This window comes from Hemitrygon akajei, chromosome 19 (assembly GCF_048418815.1).
Source record: "Hemitrygon akajei chromosome 19, sHemAka1.3, whole genome shotgun sequence".
NCBI classification, from domain to species: domain Eukaryota; kingdom Metazoa; phylum Chordata; class Chondrichthyes; order Myliobatiformes; family Dasyatidae; genus Hemitrygon; species Hemitrygon akajei.
This window is the reverse complement of record NC_133142.1, coordinates 33,394,140-33,414,018: the sequence shown is the minus strand read 5'-3', so window position 1 is coordinate 33,414,018 and position 19,879 is coordinate 33,394,140. Positions and strand designations below refer to the sequence as shown.

General features: G+C 40.4%; 1 protein-coding gene across 4 annotated transcripts in view; it reads left to right on the top strand.

The window, feature by feature from the left end:
* LOC140741864 (chemokine-like protein TAFA-4) overlaps window positions 1–19,879 on the top strand; it is a 316,916-nt gene that overhangs the window by 224,492 nt on the left and 72,545 nt on the right. Inside the window, exon 6 of one of the 4 annotated variants that reach the window (XM_073072354.1) lies at window positions 6,175–6,697. The exons of the other annotated variants lie outside the window; for them this stretch is intronic. Coding sequence (XP_072928455.1) covers window positions 6,175–6,189 — 15 coding nt within the window. The 3' untranslated portion in view covers window positions 6,190–6,697. Of the gene's footprint in view, window positions 1–6,174; window positions 6,698–19,879 lie in introns of those variants that run through there. 4 annotated transcript variants of the gene reach the window in all.

Genomic DNA, 19,879 nt, shown 5'->3' with positions numbered 1-19,879 from the left:
GAAGAAGGTACAGGAGCCTTTGGATTCACACCTCTAAGTTCAGGAGCAGTTATTACTCCTGAACAATCAGGCTCTTGATCCAAAAGGGGACAACTTCAAAGAACTTCACATGCCCCATCACTGAATTGTTCGCAGGACCTATGGACTCATTTTTGAGGACTGTTCATCTGATGTTCTTGATACTTATTGCCTATTTATTGTTATTATTATATTTTTCTTCCCTGTGTTTGCAGAGTTTGTTGTTTTATGCATAGTGGTTGTATGCTCAGTTGGCAAGGAGTTTAAGTGACTCGATTATGGTTATTGAATTTATTGAGTATGCCCACAAGAACATGAATCTCAGGGTTGTATATGATGACATATATGTACTTCGATCATAAATTTACTTTGAACTTTGACCACTGTACACCTGTAGAAATTTGTTAGAGTATTCTGTGACATACCAAATCTCAAGTTCTTAATGAAGTTTAGCCGCTGTCATGCATTCTTTATAATTGAATCAATACGTGGGGCCCAGGCTATTGACACCCAGGAATCTGAGGCTCCTCACCCTTTGCACTGCTGAACCCTCACTGAGGACTGGTGTATGTTCTCTTGACCTTCCCTCCCTGAAGTCCACGACCATTCTTTGGTCTTACTGATGGCGAGTGCACGGTTATTGTGACGCCACTCAACCAGCTGATGTATCTAACTCCTGTACTCCTCCTTGTCACTATTTGACACGGTGGTGTCATCAGCAAATTTATAGATGGCATTTGAACTGTGTATAGCCACACAGTCGTGAGTGTAGAGTGAGTAGAGCAGTGCACTAACATGCATCCTTGTGGTGTGCCCGTGTTGCTTGTCAGCGAGGAGGAGATGTTACTACCGATCTGCACTGATTGTGGCTACCCGATTAGAAAGTCAAGAATTCCGTTGCAGAGTGAGGTACAGAGGCCCAGGTTCTGGAACTTGTTGAATAGTACTGAAGGGATGATGGTGTTGTATGCTGAGCTGTAATCAATAAACAGCAGCTTGGTATTGGTATTGCTGTTATCCAGGTGGTTCAAGTCCAAGTGGAGAGCCAGGTGGATTGCGTCCACTGTAGACCTTTTATGGTAGTAGGCAAATTGGAGCAGGTCTAGATCCTTGGTAGCAGATTGATGCATCTCCATAGTACAGAACTGAAATTAGTTATATTATGTACTGGAAGATCTTGAGGATATGAGAGACACAACTTTAAGATTAGACAATGTAAAGAGTAGCTTTTCAGTCATCTGTAACTTTGAAACAAAAAGTAAATTCTATTAGTAAAAGTATCGAACAATTTTGTTATTGGCATTATGAGATAAGACAATGCTCTAAAATTTAATATTGAAATGTTTTCACATCACCTAACTATCCTTAGCCTGGTCAGTTAGTCAGCATTGCAATTTTGATATAGTCATTTAGGGTTAGGGTTGATATAACTTGATATAATATATGCAGACAGATGTGACCTGGACAGAAGTGGGCTTTGGTATCCTGTTAAAGTCAGGTGGATGTTGATCTGCTTTTATCTGCAGCGATTTAGGGATTGCATAATCTAAGGAAGACATGACACGAATCTCTTCAGCTTTAAGGCAGATGAATGGGGTTGAGAGGGGAAATAGATAAGCCATGATGAAATGGTGGAGCAGACTCACTGAGCTGAATGGCCGAATTCTGCTCCTATATGTTCTGGTTTTTTGTTTAAACACCATGCTGTTATCATTTTCATTGGAATTGATTCATGGAGCTCCTTCGTACATTCAGCGGAGGAGCTTGAAACATTGTGTTGCATTTATAAAGTTTTGTAGTGAGGAATGATCACATTTCTCCAAGAAAAATAAGATAGCACCAAAGAGGCTTCAGAGAAATTTATGAGGATGTTTACAAGAACTTGAAGCTTAATTATGATGAAAATATGTATTTAATGTCTTTATAGACTGAGAGAGATCTGATGATGGACCTATATCCAAAATCAGGAATTTGGGGAAATGTATTTAAGATAGCTAGTAGAAGTAAAAAGTCTTTGAGGACTTCTGTTCATCTAGAGGGCACTGAATATCTGAAACTGACCACCTGAAAATGTAACAGTGGCAGAAATCTTCATCACTTGTAGTGTAAAGAGAACACTTAATGTAGTAGAACCTCCGAGTCCTGGGAAACAGGATTAGGCTGTATGGCAATGCTTTGCTGTCATGAACTTGATGGTCTGAAAAGCCTTGTTTTTAGTGCTATAAATTACTATACATTAAAATATCTCTGCCAGTACATATCAAATTATTCTGTTGTGTTAAGTGTTGACTTACATTCTTATCAGATTGTATTCTCACTACCAACTCATCATTATTTTTATCTTTGCTTACTTGCCTGTTTTCAACATGTTTCATGGCATTGAGCTGTTTCTTAGAAATACAATTGGTTCCTGAGTGTGCTTATTTTAAGGCAATGTCAAGCATCTTTCTGATTGAATAGATTTCTGCAGTTCCCAGCTGTCTACACACAACAGTGAAATATTTTACTTTTTATCCAGTGCGGACTTTATAAAATAGAAAATTTTCACCCGTGAAGCATATACATTAAAATCCCCCATTACTGTTTTGAATCCAATGTTAACCCATTTATTTAAACTCACTTATACTAAACAGATCAATATACCTATGTAACAAATTTTGTCATATTTTGATTTTGGGTTTATCCAGTAGGAATTTTTATTACAGCGCCTTGTTACTTTCCACTCAATGACTTCAAATGTTATTCCATTGGCATAAATGGATCCGTTTTACAGATTCACCGACATAAGATAAATGACACTTTTATAGAATTTATTTGTGGGTGAAATGCCTACTAGGATACTGTACCTAGTCTCCTCCTCACCAGTGACTCCTAAAATCTCCAGTGGCTTTTGTTGTAACATTTCATCCAAAGGCATGCAAATTTATAAAGCAGCACATGGAAGATGTTGAAATCCAAGACTTCTACTGAGGATATTACTGACTGAGCGTAGGTGACAGTGATTGCCGTCAATGTTTACAATGCTAATGTTTGATCTTTGGGGATATTCAGGGAAGCAGATTAAGTTTTTCATTACTTTTATTATTTTGTTAGGTCAAAATTATAAGAACAAATATATGTGTGTTAATTACAGGTTGAGGTTTGTACAGCTGGCAGACAAGTTTCATGTGTGATTTTGAGGAAGAGTAACTACCCAAGTGTTCTTTGGATACCCATAAAATAATACTTAACACAGTTGTATTTGTACAGGCAAGAATTAAAACTGCTCGCAATCATTACCTCTTAAAATCAGGCCAATGGCAAATTATCCCTTTGAGCAATTATAGCATTAGAGTCATAGGGATATACAATGTGGAAACAGCCCCTTCAGTCCAACTTGCACCTATTGAGCTAGTTCCATTTGTCCATGTTTGGCTCATATCCTATAAATATTTCCTATCCACATACCTTTTAAACATTATAACACTGGATCACAAAGATTATGCCTCCTGAATATTTTTGGGTGCATCTTATAGATTGTGGGCTGCTGATCACGAAAATCACCATGAAATTTGCCTGCTGTGCACTATTTAAAAAAATCATCTATGTTTGTTATTTCAATTCATAATTCAAGACAGAATAACTGATGTCAAGATTAAGGAAGTCACTTTTGTTGTCCACAAATCACACATGTCATCAATGACAGGCAATTTGAAGGACTTCTGTTGGGACTGGAGAAAATCACATGGAAGGCATTCAAGGCTGTTGTTGAAAATGCTCTTGGCAACAAACTACGTGCAGCTGATTGATGACATGCTTCAAGCATACAAAGCCATGAAATGCAACGTGTCACTAAAGCTTCATTTTCTGCATTCCCATTTAGACTTCTTCCCTGCCAAATTTGGTGATGCCAGTAACGAGCATGGTGAAAGGTTTCATCAGGACATTGTGGTCACGGAGAAACAGTATCAGGACAAATGGAATCCATCAATGCTAGCTTTTTATTGTTGGATACTTAAGCGAGAAGCCTCAGACAGAGTGCAAATGAAAATCATCAACAAAAATTCTTCCCTTAGTTGAAAAGTGATAGCACTGTTATGCAATTAAACACATTATATTCAATAAAAGTTAATTTCTTGTTTCTCCAAATTCCTGCATGATACAAGTAGTCTGAAATTATATTTGTGTTCAGTTTCAAGCAGTGTTTCCTAAACAAAAGAAATATTCTGCGGAAGCAACATTTTTGAAAAACGTTTTGTTATCCAGTGACTAACTACCACCATCTCTGGCATCTTATTCCCAAAAAAGTTGCTCTTCAGGATCACTTTTAAACTTTTCCCCTTTCATTTTAAACCTCTGCCTTCTAGTCTTCCCCTAGTCTGGGGAAAAGACTGTGGACCTTATCTATGTCTCTTGTAATTTCATTTAGCTCAATAATGTCACCCTTCAGTCTCTACCCTCCAGTCAATCCAGTCTCTCCTTCCAATTCAAATCCTCCAGTCCTTGCATCACCTCAAAAACAATGTAGATCAGTTACCTCAATCACAGAACCGGACTTGGGATTTTCATGGAATAACAAATATGACTATGTCATGATAGTGAATGTCATTTAGTTGTAAATCATCAATAAAAGAAAATGATCAAAACATAACATGAATACTGGGCAGGTAGCTGGGGCATTTTACAGTTATATTAAATGCTAATAGCCACACTTAGAGCCGGGAAGCAATTTTCTTTAGAAACCAATTAAGTGTGATGCAGATAGAAAGTCATTAGTTGTAAATTTGTGATATATCTGTACATTATTAAGATAAATAGAATTCATGCAATAAATTTAGATTTTAGCATGAGATTAGCAACTTCAAATTGCAACACATTCCAAGTAGATTATGAGAAAAATGTTTCAAATTATTCCTTAAAGATTGAGCAGTAAGCAGAATGGATTTTATAAAAGAATGCCTATTACAATTAAAGAAAATTCACACAGACCTATGTGTGATTTATTTGCTGTATGTTTCATATCTTTTAAATATTTTATTATTTCCTCTTTATGTAAATCAATCTTTGATCATGATTTACATATCTAGCAAAGTGAAGAATAATTAAAAAAAAAGATTTAAAATGTGTCTAAGGTATGCTGCAAGTGAAGTCAAGAGAGCAAATCCGAGAACTGGAGCTGGTTACGTAAAAATCCAGGAAGCACACTATATGAAGAAGTAACTCTGGCAGCGAATGCTATCTCCATAACTCTAGGTGTTCATTTGTAGTGCAGGAGAGAGCTTAACAAGCTAACAGGAGCAGCCCTGGTGAGCAATTTCAATCCTTCCTGGCAATTACCATCTGATTTTTGTCCAAATTTTGCCATTTCCCCAAGATATTCAGAAACTACATGGTTAAAAACTACATAATAAAAACTACATGGCACTTATTATTGATTAGAAAACTACATAAACCAGTGAGATTGTGAGTAGATCAGAGTTGGTGTGAGGGACTCATCTTCTGTGCCATTTTTCAATTAGATGGCAACAAATTCTGAAGTCTTCCTTTTTATCAAAATGAGAAGCAATGGACAGGACATCTCAGAAAAACAAAGGCGTGAACTGTGTTTTTTTAAACTTCATAGTTAGGCAGTCATCTCAAAGTCACTCTTCTTCATTACATTGGAGCTGGTTTCACATCAAAATTTCAAATTTCGAAGTACATTTATTATCAAGGAATGAATAAATTTGCAGCCTTGTTTGCTTACAGCCAGCCACAAAGCTAGAAACCTGAAAGAACTCAATTAAAAATAAATAAGTACAATGATGACATACACCTGATGTGCGGGCAAAGGAAAAAAAAGCACAAATCATGCAAACCATGGAAGCGAGAAACAACATTCCAACCCGTTTAAAAAACAGGTTCTTAATTGCTTTCCACTGCCTTAATTGTAGATATGGACAGTTATTTCTGATCCCACAGTGACACTTTCCACTTGCTACAATGGCAAGCCACCTTTTTGCAATCGCTCTGTCCCTGACCAACTCAGTGTGCAAATCATGCAATGTCGAACCAAGCAATCAACCTGCAAACATTCCCTTTTTTCATCTGCAAGCGAATGCCAATACATACAGTCATAGTGTGCACATACTCGTAGATTCATTTCATCCTTTTTTTTTTCTTTTGTCTTTTCAACAGATTGCTCCCCACTAGCTGGAGCCAAACAGGTAAATAGCTGCTGATTTGGAGTGGAGGAGAAAACCGTGAAGGGTGACCTGAACTAGTTCTAGGCTGCTGGCCTGGCTTTAGCTACACCTATGAATGGCAGCAATCTGTGCAAACTGTCCAGCAGAGGGGTATACTATGTGTGATGAGACATAAAGTTTGATGTAGTCCAGGAAATCTTAGTCCATGAAAGCACTGCCACTCCTGTAAAATGGAACATAAGCTGACCTGCTAATCCGCTGGAAAGGAGATCATTGGAGTGTGTGGCACCATTAAAGGCTTGCCAACAGTACAGTCCAGAGCCATGCAAACAGCTTGACTGAACTTGGACTGGAGAGCAGATCTTCTAGTGCAGCGCCCAATAGTTTGATAGCTTCTTCTTGCAGTGGAGGCGTTAACCTTTGGCAGCATACATTGCATCATGTTTGGTAGCAGGAGAGTTGTTAACTTGTAAACACACCATTTCCAGTCCCAATTAATCATGTACTTAATAAAGTAGAACAAAAATAAACTTATACAAAAACTTTTACAATATATTGCCTTGTAGTTAAAATCACTAGAAAGACTAACCTACTAGGCCGATAAGGAACTTTGCAAAACCACGCTATCCTGCGCCAATAGCTTTGTGGAAATCTAAAGCATCCACATGTAAAACATGTCAAATTTCTGATATTCTAGATTTGCAAACAAGTATAAATAAATTTACCTGGATAGTATCAAATATTACTCATCTTTCATTACCATACATGGGAAAAGCAGCTCAAAGCTCTCAATGTTAGATATGGCCCTTGTGGCTAAAGGGATCAGGGGGTATGGAGAGAAAGCAGGTACAGGGTTCTGAGTTGGATGATCAGCCATGATCATACTGAATGGCAGTGCAGGCTCGAAGGGCCGAATGGCCTACTCCTGCACCTATTTTCTATGTTTCTATAATAACATCACCATTTTCTCTTAAAGGCACAGGTAGCTATTTTGCCATTACCAGAGTGAATATATAGGTGTACTTTAACAATAAAAAATAATATTCAACAGGTTACATTAATGTCACTATTTCTTAACTTACCATAAGAAAATTAGTAGTGCACATCAGCAGAAGACATAACAAGTTGGTTATAATCTTATTGCATGGTAGACCCGGCTCAAAAGGTCAAGAGGTGCCGATCCTGTTCCTATATCTTACAATGACATCTTCTTAATCTCTCATTTCTTGTATTTAAACCCTGGGTGTGGGGGGGGGGGGGGGGGTGTGTGTGTGTGTGTGTGTGTGTGTGTGTGTGTGTGTGTGTGTGTGTGTGTGTGTGTGTGTGTGTGTGTGTGTGTGTGTGTGTGTGTGTGTGTGTGTGTGTGTGTGTGTGTGTGTGTGTGTGTGTGTGTGTGTGTGTGTGTGTGTTGCATTCGATGTCTGGATTTCTGTGTGAAAAATGAACCATGTCTTTTGACGATTCTCCCAAAGCACCGCTTGAGTTATCATTGAAAGATATTTCAGTTTGTGTTTAATCACCTTTCAGCATTTTAAGAAGTCGGCTGTTCATGACTGAATAAATTAAAGACGTCTTAATAGTTTTCTAATCTTAACTTTACAGCATCCAAATTAATTTGTAAGAACACTGCGTAGCTTCCCTTCAGATACTTATTACACAGCCAATTCTCGAGAGACAAGCTTCTGCACATTGCGCATATAACCAACAATGTGCCAACAATGCAAAAGCCACCAAGATCAGATAGAGCAGTGTGCGATAGGAGTGAATGCTGTACACTTTGATGGGGCTGCAACGTCTGATGAAAGTGGTGATGCTATGATCTGACTTTGTGAAATTAATTATAATCCATTAATGTGAGGCTAATGCTTGACCTAAGCTCTCAAGCCTGAATTCTGCTGACTACTGTGTCTTCTTTTGAGTGTCTTATGCTCAGAAGATCATTTCAATTAACATCGAATTGCTGGCCAGTAACAGTTGCAGTTTTCTGAGAGCTTATTTCCAGAGCTAGGAAAGATTGTCAACTACTTAACACCTTCATGTCTCTCCTGGCTATAAATGCATCAATTAGCCATAAGCAGAAATTAGTGCAGCTTCAACTTTAGGACGATTAATGTTTACTACTTATGGATGAAACTCAATTAAATCTCTTCTTAATTTGGCTTTATGAATATGTTTTCCTGGAATGTGATGTATCATTACATGTAAATAAACAAACATTAGGGGCATTAAAATGAGATAAATAAACCATTCACCAAGGATATTAGACTGGGCAAATTATCTCCACCTGGTAATAAAAGAGAAGGTTTTAGGCCCCAGTTTCTTTTCAGTCTGCATAAGTGCTTGTAAATGAGATTGGGAAATAAGATTGTTTTCAGGAATTAAAACACAGCTGTTGTTTAAAGTGGTGGGTAAGGTGATTTGTAAATTTGTTAGTTAACAAACATCTGTGGAAAAATAATGGTGTCCATTTTGGTGCTGGTCTTGTACCCTAATAGGTGAGAAACAGGCTCAAAGTGATCAAAAAGATCAACAGTGATTGGTCCTGACAGGTGATCTGTTGCAAGTCTTCAGGGCAAGCACAGAACTGCCATTTTTGGAAAGGTCACTGCAGTCTGTGACACTTGTATCTTGGACACATTCCAAGATGCCAGAGGGGACAGCACCAGCATCATTTAATCCTCAGTGTATACAACAATCAACAAGACTTATGAAGGTTTGTTTTTGACTTAGAAAGTTGTTTCACTTGTAGGGTGGTTGGGGTGGTTTACTGAGCTTAAAAATCAGAGAGGAAATGTTCACACCTGCCTAACATGGAACTATGAGACATTTGTAAATCTTAATTTTAATGAATCACCCAAAATGCAGTATATGAATATGTTAAGTTGGTTAATAAAGTTGCTGCCAGTACTGGGTTATTCAGAGTTGTTACTTTGTTCTTATGACAATCTTTGCTCCATGATATAAATAGACATAAATCTTATAGACAATAGACAGTAGGTGCAGGAGTAGGCCATTTGGCCCTTCTAGCCAGCACCGCCATTCACTGTGATCATGGCTGATCGTACACAATCAGTACCCCGTTCCTGCCCTCTCCCCATATCCTTTGACCCCGCTATCTATAAGAGCTCTATCTAACTCTCTCTTGAATGCATCCAGAGACTTGGCCTCCACTGCCTTCTGGGGCAGAGCATTCCACATATCCACCACTCTCTGGGTGAAAAAGTTTTTCCGCATCTCTGTTCTAAATGGCCTACCCATTATTCTTAAACTGTGGCCTCTAGTTCTGGACTCACCCATCAGCGGGAACATGCTTCCTGCCTCCAGCGTGTCCAATCCCTTAATAATCTTACATGTTTCAATCAGATCCCCTCTCATCCTTCTAAATTGCAGTGTATACAAGCCCAGTTGCTCCAATCTTTCAACATATGACAGTCCCGCCATTCCGGGAATTAACCTTGTGAACCTACGCTGCACTCCCTCAATAGCAAGAATGTCCTTCCTCAAATTTGGAGACCAAAACTGCACACAATACTCCAGGTGGGGTCTCACCAGGGCCCTGTACAGCTGCAGAAGGACCTCTTTACTCCCATACTCAATTCCTCTTGTTATAAAGGCCAGCATGCCATTAGCTTTCTTCACTGCCTGCTGTACCTGCATGCTTGCTTTCATTGACTGATGTACAAAAACACCTAGATCTCATTGTACTTCCCCTTTTCCTAACTTGACTCCATTTAGATAGTAATCTGCCTTCCTGTTCTTGCCACCAAACTGGATAACCTCACATTTATCCACATTAAACTGCATCTGCCATACATTTACCCACTCACCCAACCTGTCAAAGTCACCCTGCATTCTCATAACATCCTCCTGACATTTCACACTGCCACCCAGCTTTGTGTCATCAGCAAATTTGCTAATGTTACTTTTAATCCCTTCATCTAAATCATTAATGTATATTGTAAACAGCTGCAGTCCCAGCACTGAACCTTGCGGTACCCCACTGGTCACAGCCTGCCATTCCGAAAGGGACACATTAATCGCTACTTTTTGTTTCCTGTCAGGCAGCCAATTTTCAAACCATGTCAGTACTCTGTCCCCAATACCATGTGCCCTAATTTTGCCCACTAGTCTCCTATGTGGGACTTTATCAAAAGCTTTCTGGAAGCCCAGGTACACTACATCCACTGGCTCTTCCTTGTCCATTTTCATAGTTACATCCTCAAAAAACTCCAGAAGATTAGTCAAGCATGATTTTCCCTTCATAAATCCGTGCTGACTCGGACTGATCCTTCTACTGCTATCATTTCCTCTTTTATAATTGACTCCAGCACCTTTCCCACCACTGACGTCAGGCTAACCGGTCTATAATTCCCTGTTTTCTCTCTCCCTCCTTTCTTGAAAAGTGGGACAACATTAGCCACCCTGCAATCAGCAGGAACTGTTCCTGAATCTATAGAACATTGGAAAATGATTACCAATGCGTCCACGATTTCTAGAGCCACCTCTTTAAGTACCCTGGGATTCAGACCATCAGGTCCTGGGGACTTATCAGCTTTCAGACTCAACAGTCTATCCAACACTGTTTCTTGCCTAATATAAATTTCCTTCAGTTCATCCTTTACCCTAGTTCCTTTGGCCACTATTACATCTGGGAGATTGTTTGTGTCTTCCCTAGTGAAGACAGATCCAAAGTACCTGTTCAACTCATCTGCCATTTCCTTGTTCCCCATAATAAATTCACCCGTTTCTGTTTTCAATGGCCCAATTTTGGTCTTAACTATTTTTTTGCTATTCACATACCTAAAGAAGCTTTTACTATCCTCCTTTATATTCTTGGCTAGTTTACCTTCGTACCTCATTTTTTCTTGGTGTATTGCCGTTTTTGTTATCTTCTGTTGCTCTTTAAAAGTCTTCTGGTTTCCCGCTCATCCTTGCTATGTTATACTTCTTCTCTTTTATTTGTATACTTCCCTTTACTTCCCTCGTCAGCCATGGCCGCCCCTTATTCCCCTTGGGATCCTTCTTCCTCTTTGCAACGAACCGATCCTGCACCTTCTGCATTATTCCCAGAAATACCTGCCATTGTTGTTCCACTGTGTTCCCTGCTAGGGTATTGATCCATTGAACTTTGGCCAGCTCCTCCCTCATAGCTCCATAGTTCCCTTTGTTCAACTGTAATACTGACACATCCAATTTTCCCTTCTCCTTCTCAAATTGTAGGTTAAAACATATCATATTATGGTCACTACCTCCTAATGGTTCCTTTACCTCGAGGTCCCTGATCAAATCTGGTTCATTGCACAACACTAAATCTAGAATTGCCTTCTCCCTGGTAGGCTCCAGTACAAGCTGTTCTAAGAATCCATCTCAGAGGCACTCCACAAACTCCCTTTCTTGGGGTCCAGTACCATTCTGATTCTCCCAGTCTACCTGCATGTTGAAATCCCCCATGACAACTGTATCATTACCTTTGTGACATGCCAATTTTAACTCTTCATTCAACTTACACCCTACATCCAGACTGCTGTTTGGGGGCCTGTAGGTAACTCCCATTAGGGTCTTTCTACCTTTAGAATTTCTCAGTTCTATCCATACTGACTCTACATCCCCTGATTCTATGTCCCCCCTCGCAAGGGACTGAATATCATTCCTCACCAACAGAGCCACCCGACCCCCTCTGCCAGTCAGTCTGTCCTTTCGATAAGATGTATATCCTTGAATATTCATTTCCCAGGCCCTGTCCGCTTGAAGCCATGTCTCTGTTATTCCCACAACATCGTACTTGCCAATTTCCAACTGAGCCTCGAGCTCATCTACTTTATTCCTTATACTTCATGCATTCATATATAATACTTTTAATTCGTTACTCCCCTCTCCTTTCATATCAATTCCTATTTCACTTGGCCATAATGTATGATCTCTTCTTGAGCTTTCTACTCCATTGATTCTGTTGTCCTTTTTAACTTTTCTTATTTTCACTTTCCCTTTAACTCCATCCTTATATTTCCAGTTCATCCCCTCCCCCCCCACTACTTAGTTTAAACACATCCGTGTTGCAGTGGCAAACCTGTCTGCCAGAATGCTGGTCCCCCACCTATTAAGGTGCAACCCGTCCCTTTTGTACAATTCATCCCTACCCCAAAACAGATCCCAGTGGTCCAAGAATGTAAATTCTTGCTTCCTGCACCAGTTCCTTAGCCACATATTCAGATCCATTATCTCCCTGTTCCTGCCCTCTCCAGCATGAGGAAGTGGAAGCAAACCAGAGATAACCACCCTGGAAGTCCTGCTTTTCAGCCTTCTTCCGAGTTCTCTGAAGTCCCACTGCAGAATTTCCTTCCTCTTCTTCCCGATGTCATTTGTGCCGACATGCACTACCACTTCCAGCTGTTCACCTTCACCCTTGAGGATTCCCTGCAATCGGTCCGTGATGTCCTGGATCCTAGCACCAGGAGGCACCACACCATCCTCAAATCTGGCCTGTTGCTGCAGAAACCCCCTTCCGTACCTCTTACTATGGAGTCCCCTACTACCACGGCTCTTCCTGATGTCTGACTCCTCAGCTCTGCTTCTGCACCAATGTTCGGCTCGCAGACCTGTCCACCTCTCAGACTGGCAGTATCTTCTGTCCTGACAGCTTTCAAGAGGGTGAACCTGTTCACGAGAGGTACATCCCCTGGTGTCTCCTGTACTTCAAGCATCCTTTCCTTCCTCATCGTTGCCCCCTTTCTCTCTTCCGGTATCCTCGGTGTAACAACCTCACTGTAGGTCCTGTCCAGAAAACTTTCGTTTTTGCGGATACACCTGAGGTCATCCAGTTCTTTCTTCAGTGCTGCAACATGCTCCTTCAGAAGCTGAATCTGGACACACTTTCCACAGCTGTAGCAGCCGGGGGCACCATCAGTGTCCCTGACCTCCCACATCATGCATGTAGCACACTGAATCAGCTTAGCGGTCATGTCTTCACCCTCTCCAATTGTGCCTGGCGTAGTCTCCTCCCTCAGCCTCCTCGCCAAAGACTCTCGAGCCAAAGACTAGCACTTTTCACACCAATGTTAGCACCAATGTTCTTCAGAAAGAAGAGCATTTAGCTGGTCAGCACCTGTGAGAAGGAAATTTTAAAATTCCATTGAAGAGTTCATAGCAAATTTATTAATTTGCCTTTTTTTCCCAAGATGGCAGCTTGTCTGCAGAATTTCCTATTTTCTTTGAACTTTAATTTACTGTAACTTGTTAAAACACTAAAAATTGTTTGCCTTTAAAGCAGAGATACAGTTACAGGTTGTCCGTAGGCTACAACATGGTTTCCTTTATGAGAACTGTTTGTAACCCAAATGGGCCACAAGTACAAATGTGGCTGTGAATTAAGTTCCCATGTGGCAGAAAATGCCTGCAGCCTGGCAAATTCATCCTGCCCGTCTTCCAGATCCACACTCATACCAGCACTTGTATCTGGTTTAATGTGTTGATTCCACAATTATTCATCTGATTGTCAGGCATTTCCTTTGGTTGCCTATTAAATGTAGTCACAATGTCTCTGAATACCATCTTAATTTTTTTTCATTGCCGAGGTCATTTGTGAAACAGCACTTAAGTCTTCTCTCAATCTCTAAGTGCTTACAAGAGCATGCATCAAATTACCTTGCATTCTTTTCCAGAATTTGCATTCAAATTGCGTTGCAGCATCATGTAACATGCATGACATACCTGTGGAACTGCCGCCTTAGAATACAAAGTAATTTAAAGACAGATTAGAACTGAACATGATTAATCAGATACAGTCATTGAGTACCAGCACAGAAACAGGCCTTTTGGAACATCTAGTCTGTGCCGAGGTCCCATTATCCCACACCTGGACCACAGCCCTTCATACCCCTCCTATCCATGTATTTAACCAAATGTCTCTTAAATGTTACATTTGAACCCATATTCACTTCTGCTGTCCATACTTGCAATACCCTTACAGTGAAGAAGTTCCTTTTCAGGTTCCTCTTAAATATTTCATCTTTCACCCTTAACCCATGACCTCTAGTTATAATCTCATTAAACCTCAGTGCAAAAAACATTTACCCTATGTATACTGCACATAATTTTGTATAACCTCTACCAAATCTCCCCTCATTCTCCTATGCTCCAGGGAATAAAGTCCTAATCTATTCAACTTTTCCCTGTAACGCAGGTCCTCAAGTCCCAGCAACATCCAAGTAAATTTTCTCTACACTTTCAATCTTATTTATATCTTCCCTGCAGGTAGGTGACCAAAGCTGCACACAATACTCCAAATTGGCCTCAACAACATCTTATACAATTTCAGCATGACATCCCAAATCCTGTATTCAGTACTCTGATTTATGAAGGCCAATGTGCCAAAAGCTCTTTACTGCTTTAACTCTAATGCCACTTTCAAGGAATCATCAATCTGTATTCACATATCCCTTTATTCTACTGCACGCCAAAGTGTCCTACTGTTCACTGTGTAAATCCTACTCTGGTGCAACAGCATATAATTGTCTGCATTAAATTCCATCTGCCATTTTTTAGCCCATCTTTCCACTGGTCCAGATCCCACTACAAGGTTTTTGATAACCCTCCTCACTGTCCATCAGACCCTCAGTCATGGTGTCATCTGCAAACTTGCTGGTCCAGTTCATCACATTATCATCCATATCACTAATGCAGATGACAAACAACAATGGATCAACACCTATCTCTGCAGCACAGGCCTCCAGTCAGAGAGGCAGCCATCCATACCACTCTCTGGCTTCTCCTGCTAAGCCAATTTTGAATCCAATTAACACACATAAAATGCTGGAGAAACTCAGCAGGCCAGGCAGCATCTACGCAAAAGAGTAAACATTCGTCGTTTCAGGCCAAAACCCTTCATCAGGACCCAGGACCCAATTTGAATCTAATTAGCTATGCTATCCTGAATGTAAGCAACTTAACCTTCTAGATCAGCCTCCCATGCGGGACTTTGTCAAAGGCCTTGCTAAAATCCATGTAGACAACATTCACTGCCTTCCCTTCATCAACCTTCTTGGTACCCTCCTTATAAAAACTGATAAGGTTGGTTAGACACAACCTACCTTCTTCAAAGCCATGATAACTATCCCTTATCAGGCTCTGTCTATCCAAGTACCCATATACTTGCCTGTGGCCACTCTCCTCAATAATAAGTATACCTCTTTGGATACTGTTGTTGGTTGGGTGTGGGTTGACCTACCAGGTGAAAACCACAGCAGCCAGATCTTTGGCGTTGAGTTTGGCTCTGTGGCTCAGAAGGGAAGTGGGGAGAAGAGAGGAGAAAGAGGTGATGGGGGTTTTGGTTGTAAGGGGAACAGAATGGAGATTGTGTGGAATTGGAAGAGACTCCAAGATGGTTTGTTGCCCTTAGGTGCCAGGGTCAGGGACATCTCAGATAAGATCCATAGCATTCTCATGGGGGATGGTGAGCAGCCAGAAGTTGTGGTACATATTGGTTCAACAACATAAGTAGGAAAACAGATGAGGTCTTGAGGAGAGAATACAGAGAGAGCAGAAAAGCAGGACCTCAGGGTAGATTTATTTCTGAATTGTGCCTGTGTCATCCACCCTGAAGGTAAGAATAAGATGACATAACAGTTGATTCTGTGGCTGATGAATTGGTGTAGCGGACAGGGTTTCAAATTTGTGGATCATTGGGATCTCTTCTGGGGCAGTTATGACCTGTACAAAAGGAATGGTTTACACCCGATCTCAAGGGGCATCAATTTTCTTGTGGGTAGGGTTTGCTAGAGCTGTTGGGGAGGGTTTAAGCTAGTTTACCAGGGAATAGAAACCTGAGTAATGGGCCAGAGGACGAATTGTTGTGGTAATGGTAGATGCAGAGAGTAGAGAGACTATGAGGAAGGATAGGGCAGTAGATAGGGCAGAAGTGCAGTTAGTTGGATTGATCAAAAATGTCTCTATTTGAATGTGAGAAATATCGGGAACAAGGGTGATCAGTACATGGAACTTTGAGTTGATACACCATTCTACCCGAAGTCCTGATTAATGAGGACAGAATATTAAGTGACTGATACCACTGAGGCTGTGCAGGCTATGGTTTTGACAGCATCCTGGCTGGGTCTAGTAAGACAAATCTAGCTGGGTCAGTCGCTACCCCATCTGTCTGCTGTCAGTTATTAACAAAATGGTGGTTATTATTAAGTTGCTGTTACTCAATACTAACCTACTTAATGATATTTTGCATTTGGGGTTGTCACTACAGTTTAGTTTAAATTACCATTAAAACCTAGCCCAGTGATGGAGAGACGAGAAAAGAATTCCTTGGGGGTAGTGAAATTGACTGCTCTTGATACTTAAGTATCATTGGATTATGAAGGTGATCTTACCAAATGAAGTCACTGGGAATCAAAGAGGAATGTCTAGAGTACAATCTAGTACAAAGGAATAAACTTGAGCAGTTTAGAAGCCAATTATCTTAGCTTTCAGTCATTGCTCTTGGAGTTTATCAGAGGAGCATCCAAGCTCAGTTGATTTATCAGCCTTCCTTTTCATCAGAACTTCAGAAGCAGGGATGTTTGCACAGTGTTCAGTTAATTTGCAATTCCTCAGATAAGAAAGCAGTCTATGCCTATTGCAATCAAAACTTGAAAAGAATTTTGCTACAGAAGTGCTCAGGAAAGGCCATCTCCAACAAGAGTCCAACAACCGCCCATTGACATTACGATTGAGTCCCAAACAATTAACATCTTTAAGGGTGGGGCTGATTGGCAGTTACAAATGAATAAAAGCTTAACTAGATGTAAATGCCATGGTTGCTAAAACAGGTTAAAGGTTAGATTTCCTGCACTGAGTGACCTGCCTCCTTACTCTTCAAAGATTTATTGACATCCAAAAGGCATAAATTGAGAGTGTAATAGAATACCCTTCAGGATGATTGAAGTTCCAACAACACTCAAGCAGATTTATACCATCTAGTTCATTTGATTGTGCCTAATTCATCATCATAAACTTTTGCTGCTCTACTATCTGTTAAGTACATCACAGAACCTCATCAAGACTTCTTTAATAGCACACCCCATATCTTTGGTCCTTACCACCTAGGAGGACAGGGATATGAGTTACATGAGCCGAACATCATCTCCAAGTTCCCCTTCAAATCACACACCATCCCAGCAAGAAAATATTTTCAAGCCCTTCATTATTATTGGGGTAACATAGTGGATTGATTGATGTAACAGCTTCAGATTCATTGATGTAACAGTGTGGGAGTGCCTTCAACAAAAGAATTGCACTAGTTCGAGAAGGGAGTTCACCATATACTGTCCCTGGGTTATGAATGCCTTACTTATGGCCATTGATACATATCTGAACTCCCATAAGATTCCTGACGAAGGGTCTCGCCCTGGAATGTCAACTGTACTTCTTCCTATAGATGCTGTCTGGCCTGCTGCATTCCACCAGCTTTTTGTGCGTCTTGCTTGAATTTCCAGCATCTGCAGATTTCCTCATGTTTGAACTCCCATAATATTATTCATGTCAAAAGTCCAATGCATGTACATATGCTTATTCCCATGAATGGCAGAACTAGTTTTTCCTTGCTCTCAACTTCTCACAATCTTCTTCTCAGCCTTATGTGTGTTTTTAATGCAATTTATTACAATATTGTAGAGGAATGGTTACCACGTTCAGTGATTTCTGTGTATTTTTCAACTTATGAAAAAAATTGACGCAAGGACATCTGCAAAAATGGACTCTATTTGTTACCTTGAGATGGCCTGCACTGTTGTCTCCAGAGGATAAATGCAAATCTTGTTAGCAATACCCACTTCCCATGAATAAATGACATAGAACTTGTATATGTTCTACATCAATGAAATTTTGATTAATACGTGATTTCATCTCATTAATTTCTTTATTTTGGAGGGTTTTAACAGAGCCTGAGAATATATATATTCTAAAACATAGGCAGAAATAACCCTTTTAGCATTTTAGGTAGTTTCAATATAATTCCTTAGACTCTAATAAGAGATTTTAAAGAAATATGACATAACTTCTCTGCTTTTAATTATATCCCTCTGGAAATAAATCCAATACTTGGCTACTTCTTTAATGGGCTTATTAACTTCCATGCCTACTTAGTGGTTTCCTTACTTTCTTTCTCTTTCCTCCACTACTCCATTTAAATTGTTATTTTCCATAACATGCATATAGCTTCTATTATTTTCTTACCGAACCATAATATCAAGCTTTTATCCACGATGAAATTATTTTATAACTTTTATGTCAGTTCTATAAGTTTAATAATTTTATACCATGTTGCTGTTCTCAATATTGACACCTCTCCCCAATCTAAATGAATCCTCCAATCCTTTCCCCTGTTACGAATGTGCCACAGCTCTGAGGGGCCGAAGGGTGCGGGGTAGCCCCCTCCTTTGTGAGAATCGCAAGATCGCTATTAAGTCAGTTCAGGGGACCCAGGAAATGAGAGAAAGACATGCAGAATCCACAAAGAGTTGGAATGTGTCCTGGCCTCCGAAAGGCGGACCCATTGACACCGGCTATTGTCTCTTGGAGACGGACTTGTGTATTGCATCCTGTACTATGCATCGAAGCCCCAGGCAATGAACCGAGGGGGGGGTTGGTGGAGGGATTGCATCATCCCAACCTGATTGACAACTGAGACCCTGTGAGTCAGGATAAAAAGAAGGTCTGTGGGAACGGCCCCTCAGACACACCAGAAGAAACGCTAGCGATCCCGTAATAGCAAAAACCAGTGGAAGGCCACGTGCATCCGTTTCCATTTGCCCTGGAATCGGTTGCCTTTACCACGGAAGAACGGTTTTTAGCTAACAACGGGAAAATCAACTCCCAACGACTCTCGAAGGATTGACATCATAAAAGAAATGGGCAAGTTTTAACCCGTCTTTCTCTCCAACCAAAGGCTGCAGCCTACAGCTTGACTGAACTAAAGTGACTTTTATATTTCCATCGGACAATACATTATCCCCTAGACAACGATAGAGCTATTTCTTATTGATTATTATTATACCCGCGCTTTTAGATTTAGTATTGACAACGTATATTATCTGTGTGTTTGCATTGATATTATTTTTGTGTATTTCTATCAATAAATACTGTTAAAAATAGTACCATCAGACTCCAACGGACCTCTCTATCTTTGCTGGTAGTTGACCCAGTTACGGGGTACGTAACACCCCCAACAATGAAGGTATTACCAGCCAAGTCTGAAGTGAGCCTGGGCTTTCCTCTTTGGAGAGCAGGAGAATGAGAGGTGATTTGATAGAGATGTATACAGTAAGATGATGAGAGGCATAGATTGAGTGGGTAGCCAGAGATATATTCCCAGGGCAGAAGTGGCTGATAAAGGGGTTATAACTTTAAGGTGTTGAGAGGAAAAGTATAGGAGGAATGTCAGAGGTTTTTTTTTACACAGTGAGTAGTAGATTTGTGGATCAAGCTACCAGGGGTGGTGGTAGACACAGGTACATTAAGGACATTTAAGAGACTTTCAGACAGGCACATAGGAAAAAAAGGTGGAGGGCTATGTGGGAGGGGAGGGGTAAATTGATTTTGGAGCAGGTTAAAAGGTCCACACAGTATCATTGGCTGAAGGGCCTGTACTGTACTGTTCTTGTGTTGTTCATTCGAAACTCTAATTTGCTGAAACAACTTGAACAGAATTTATCCTT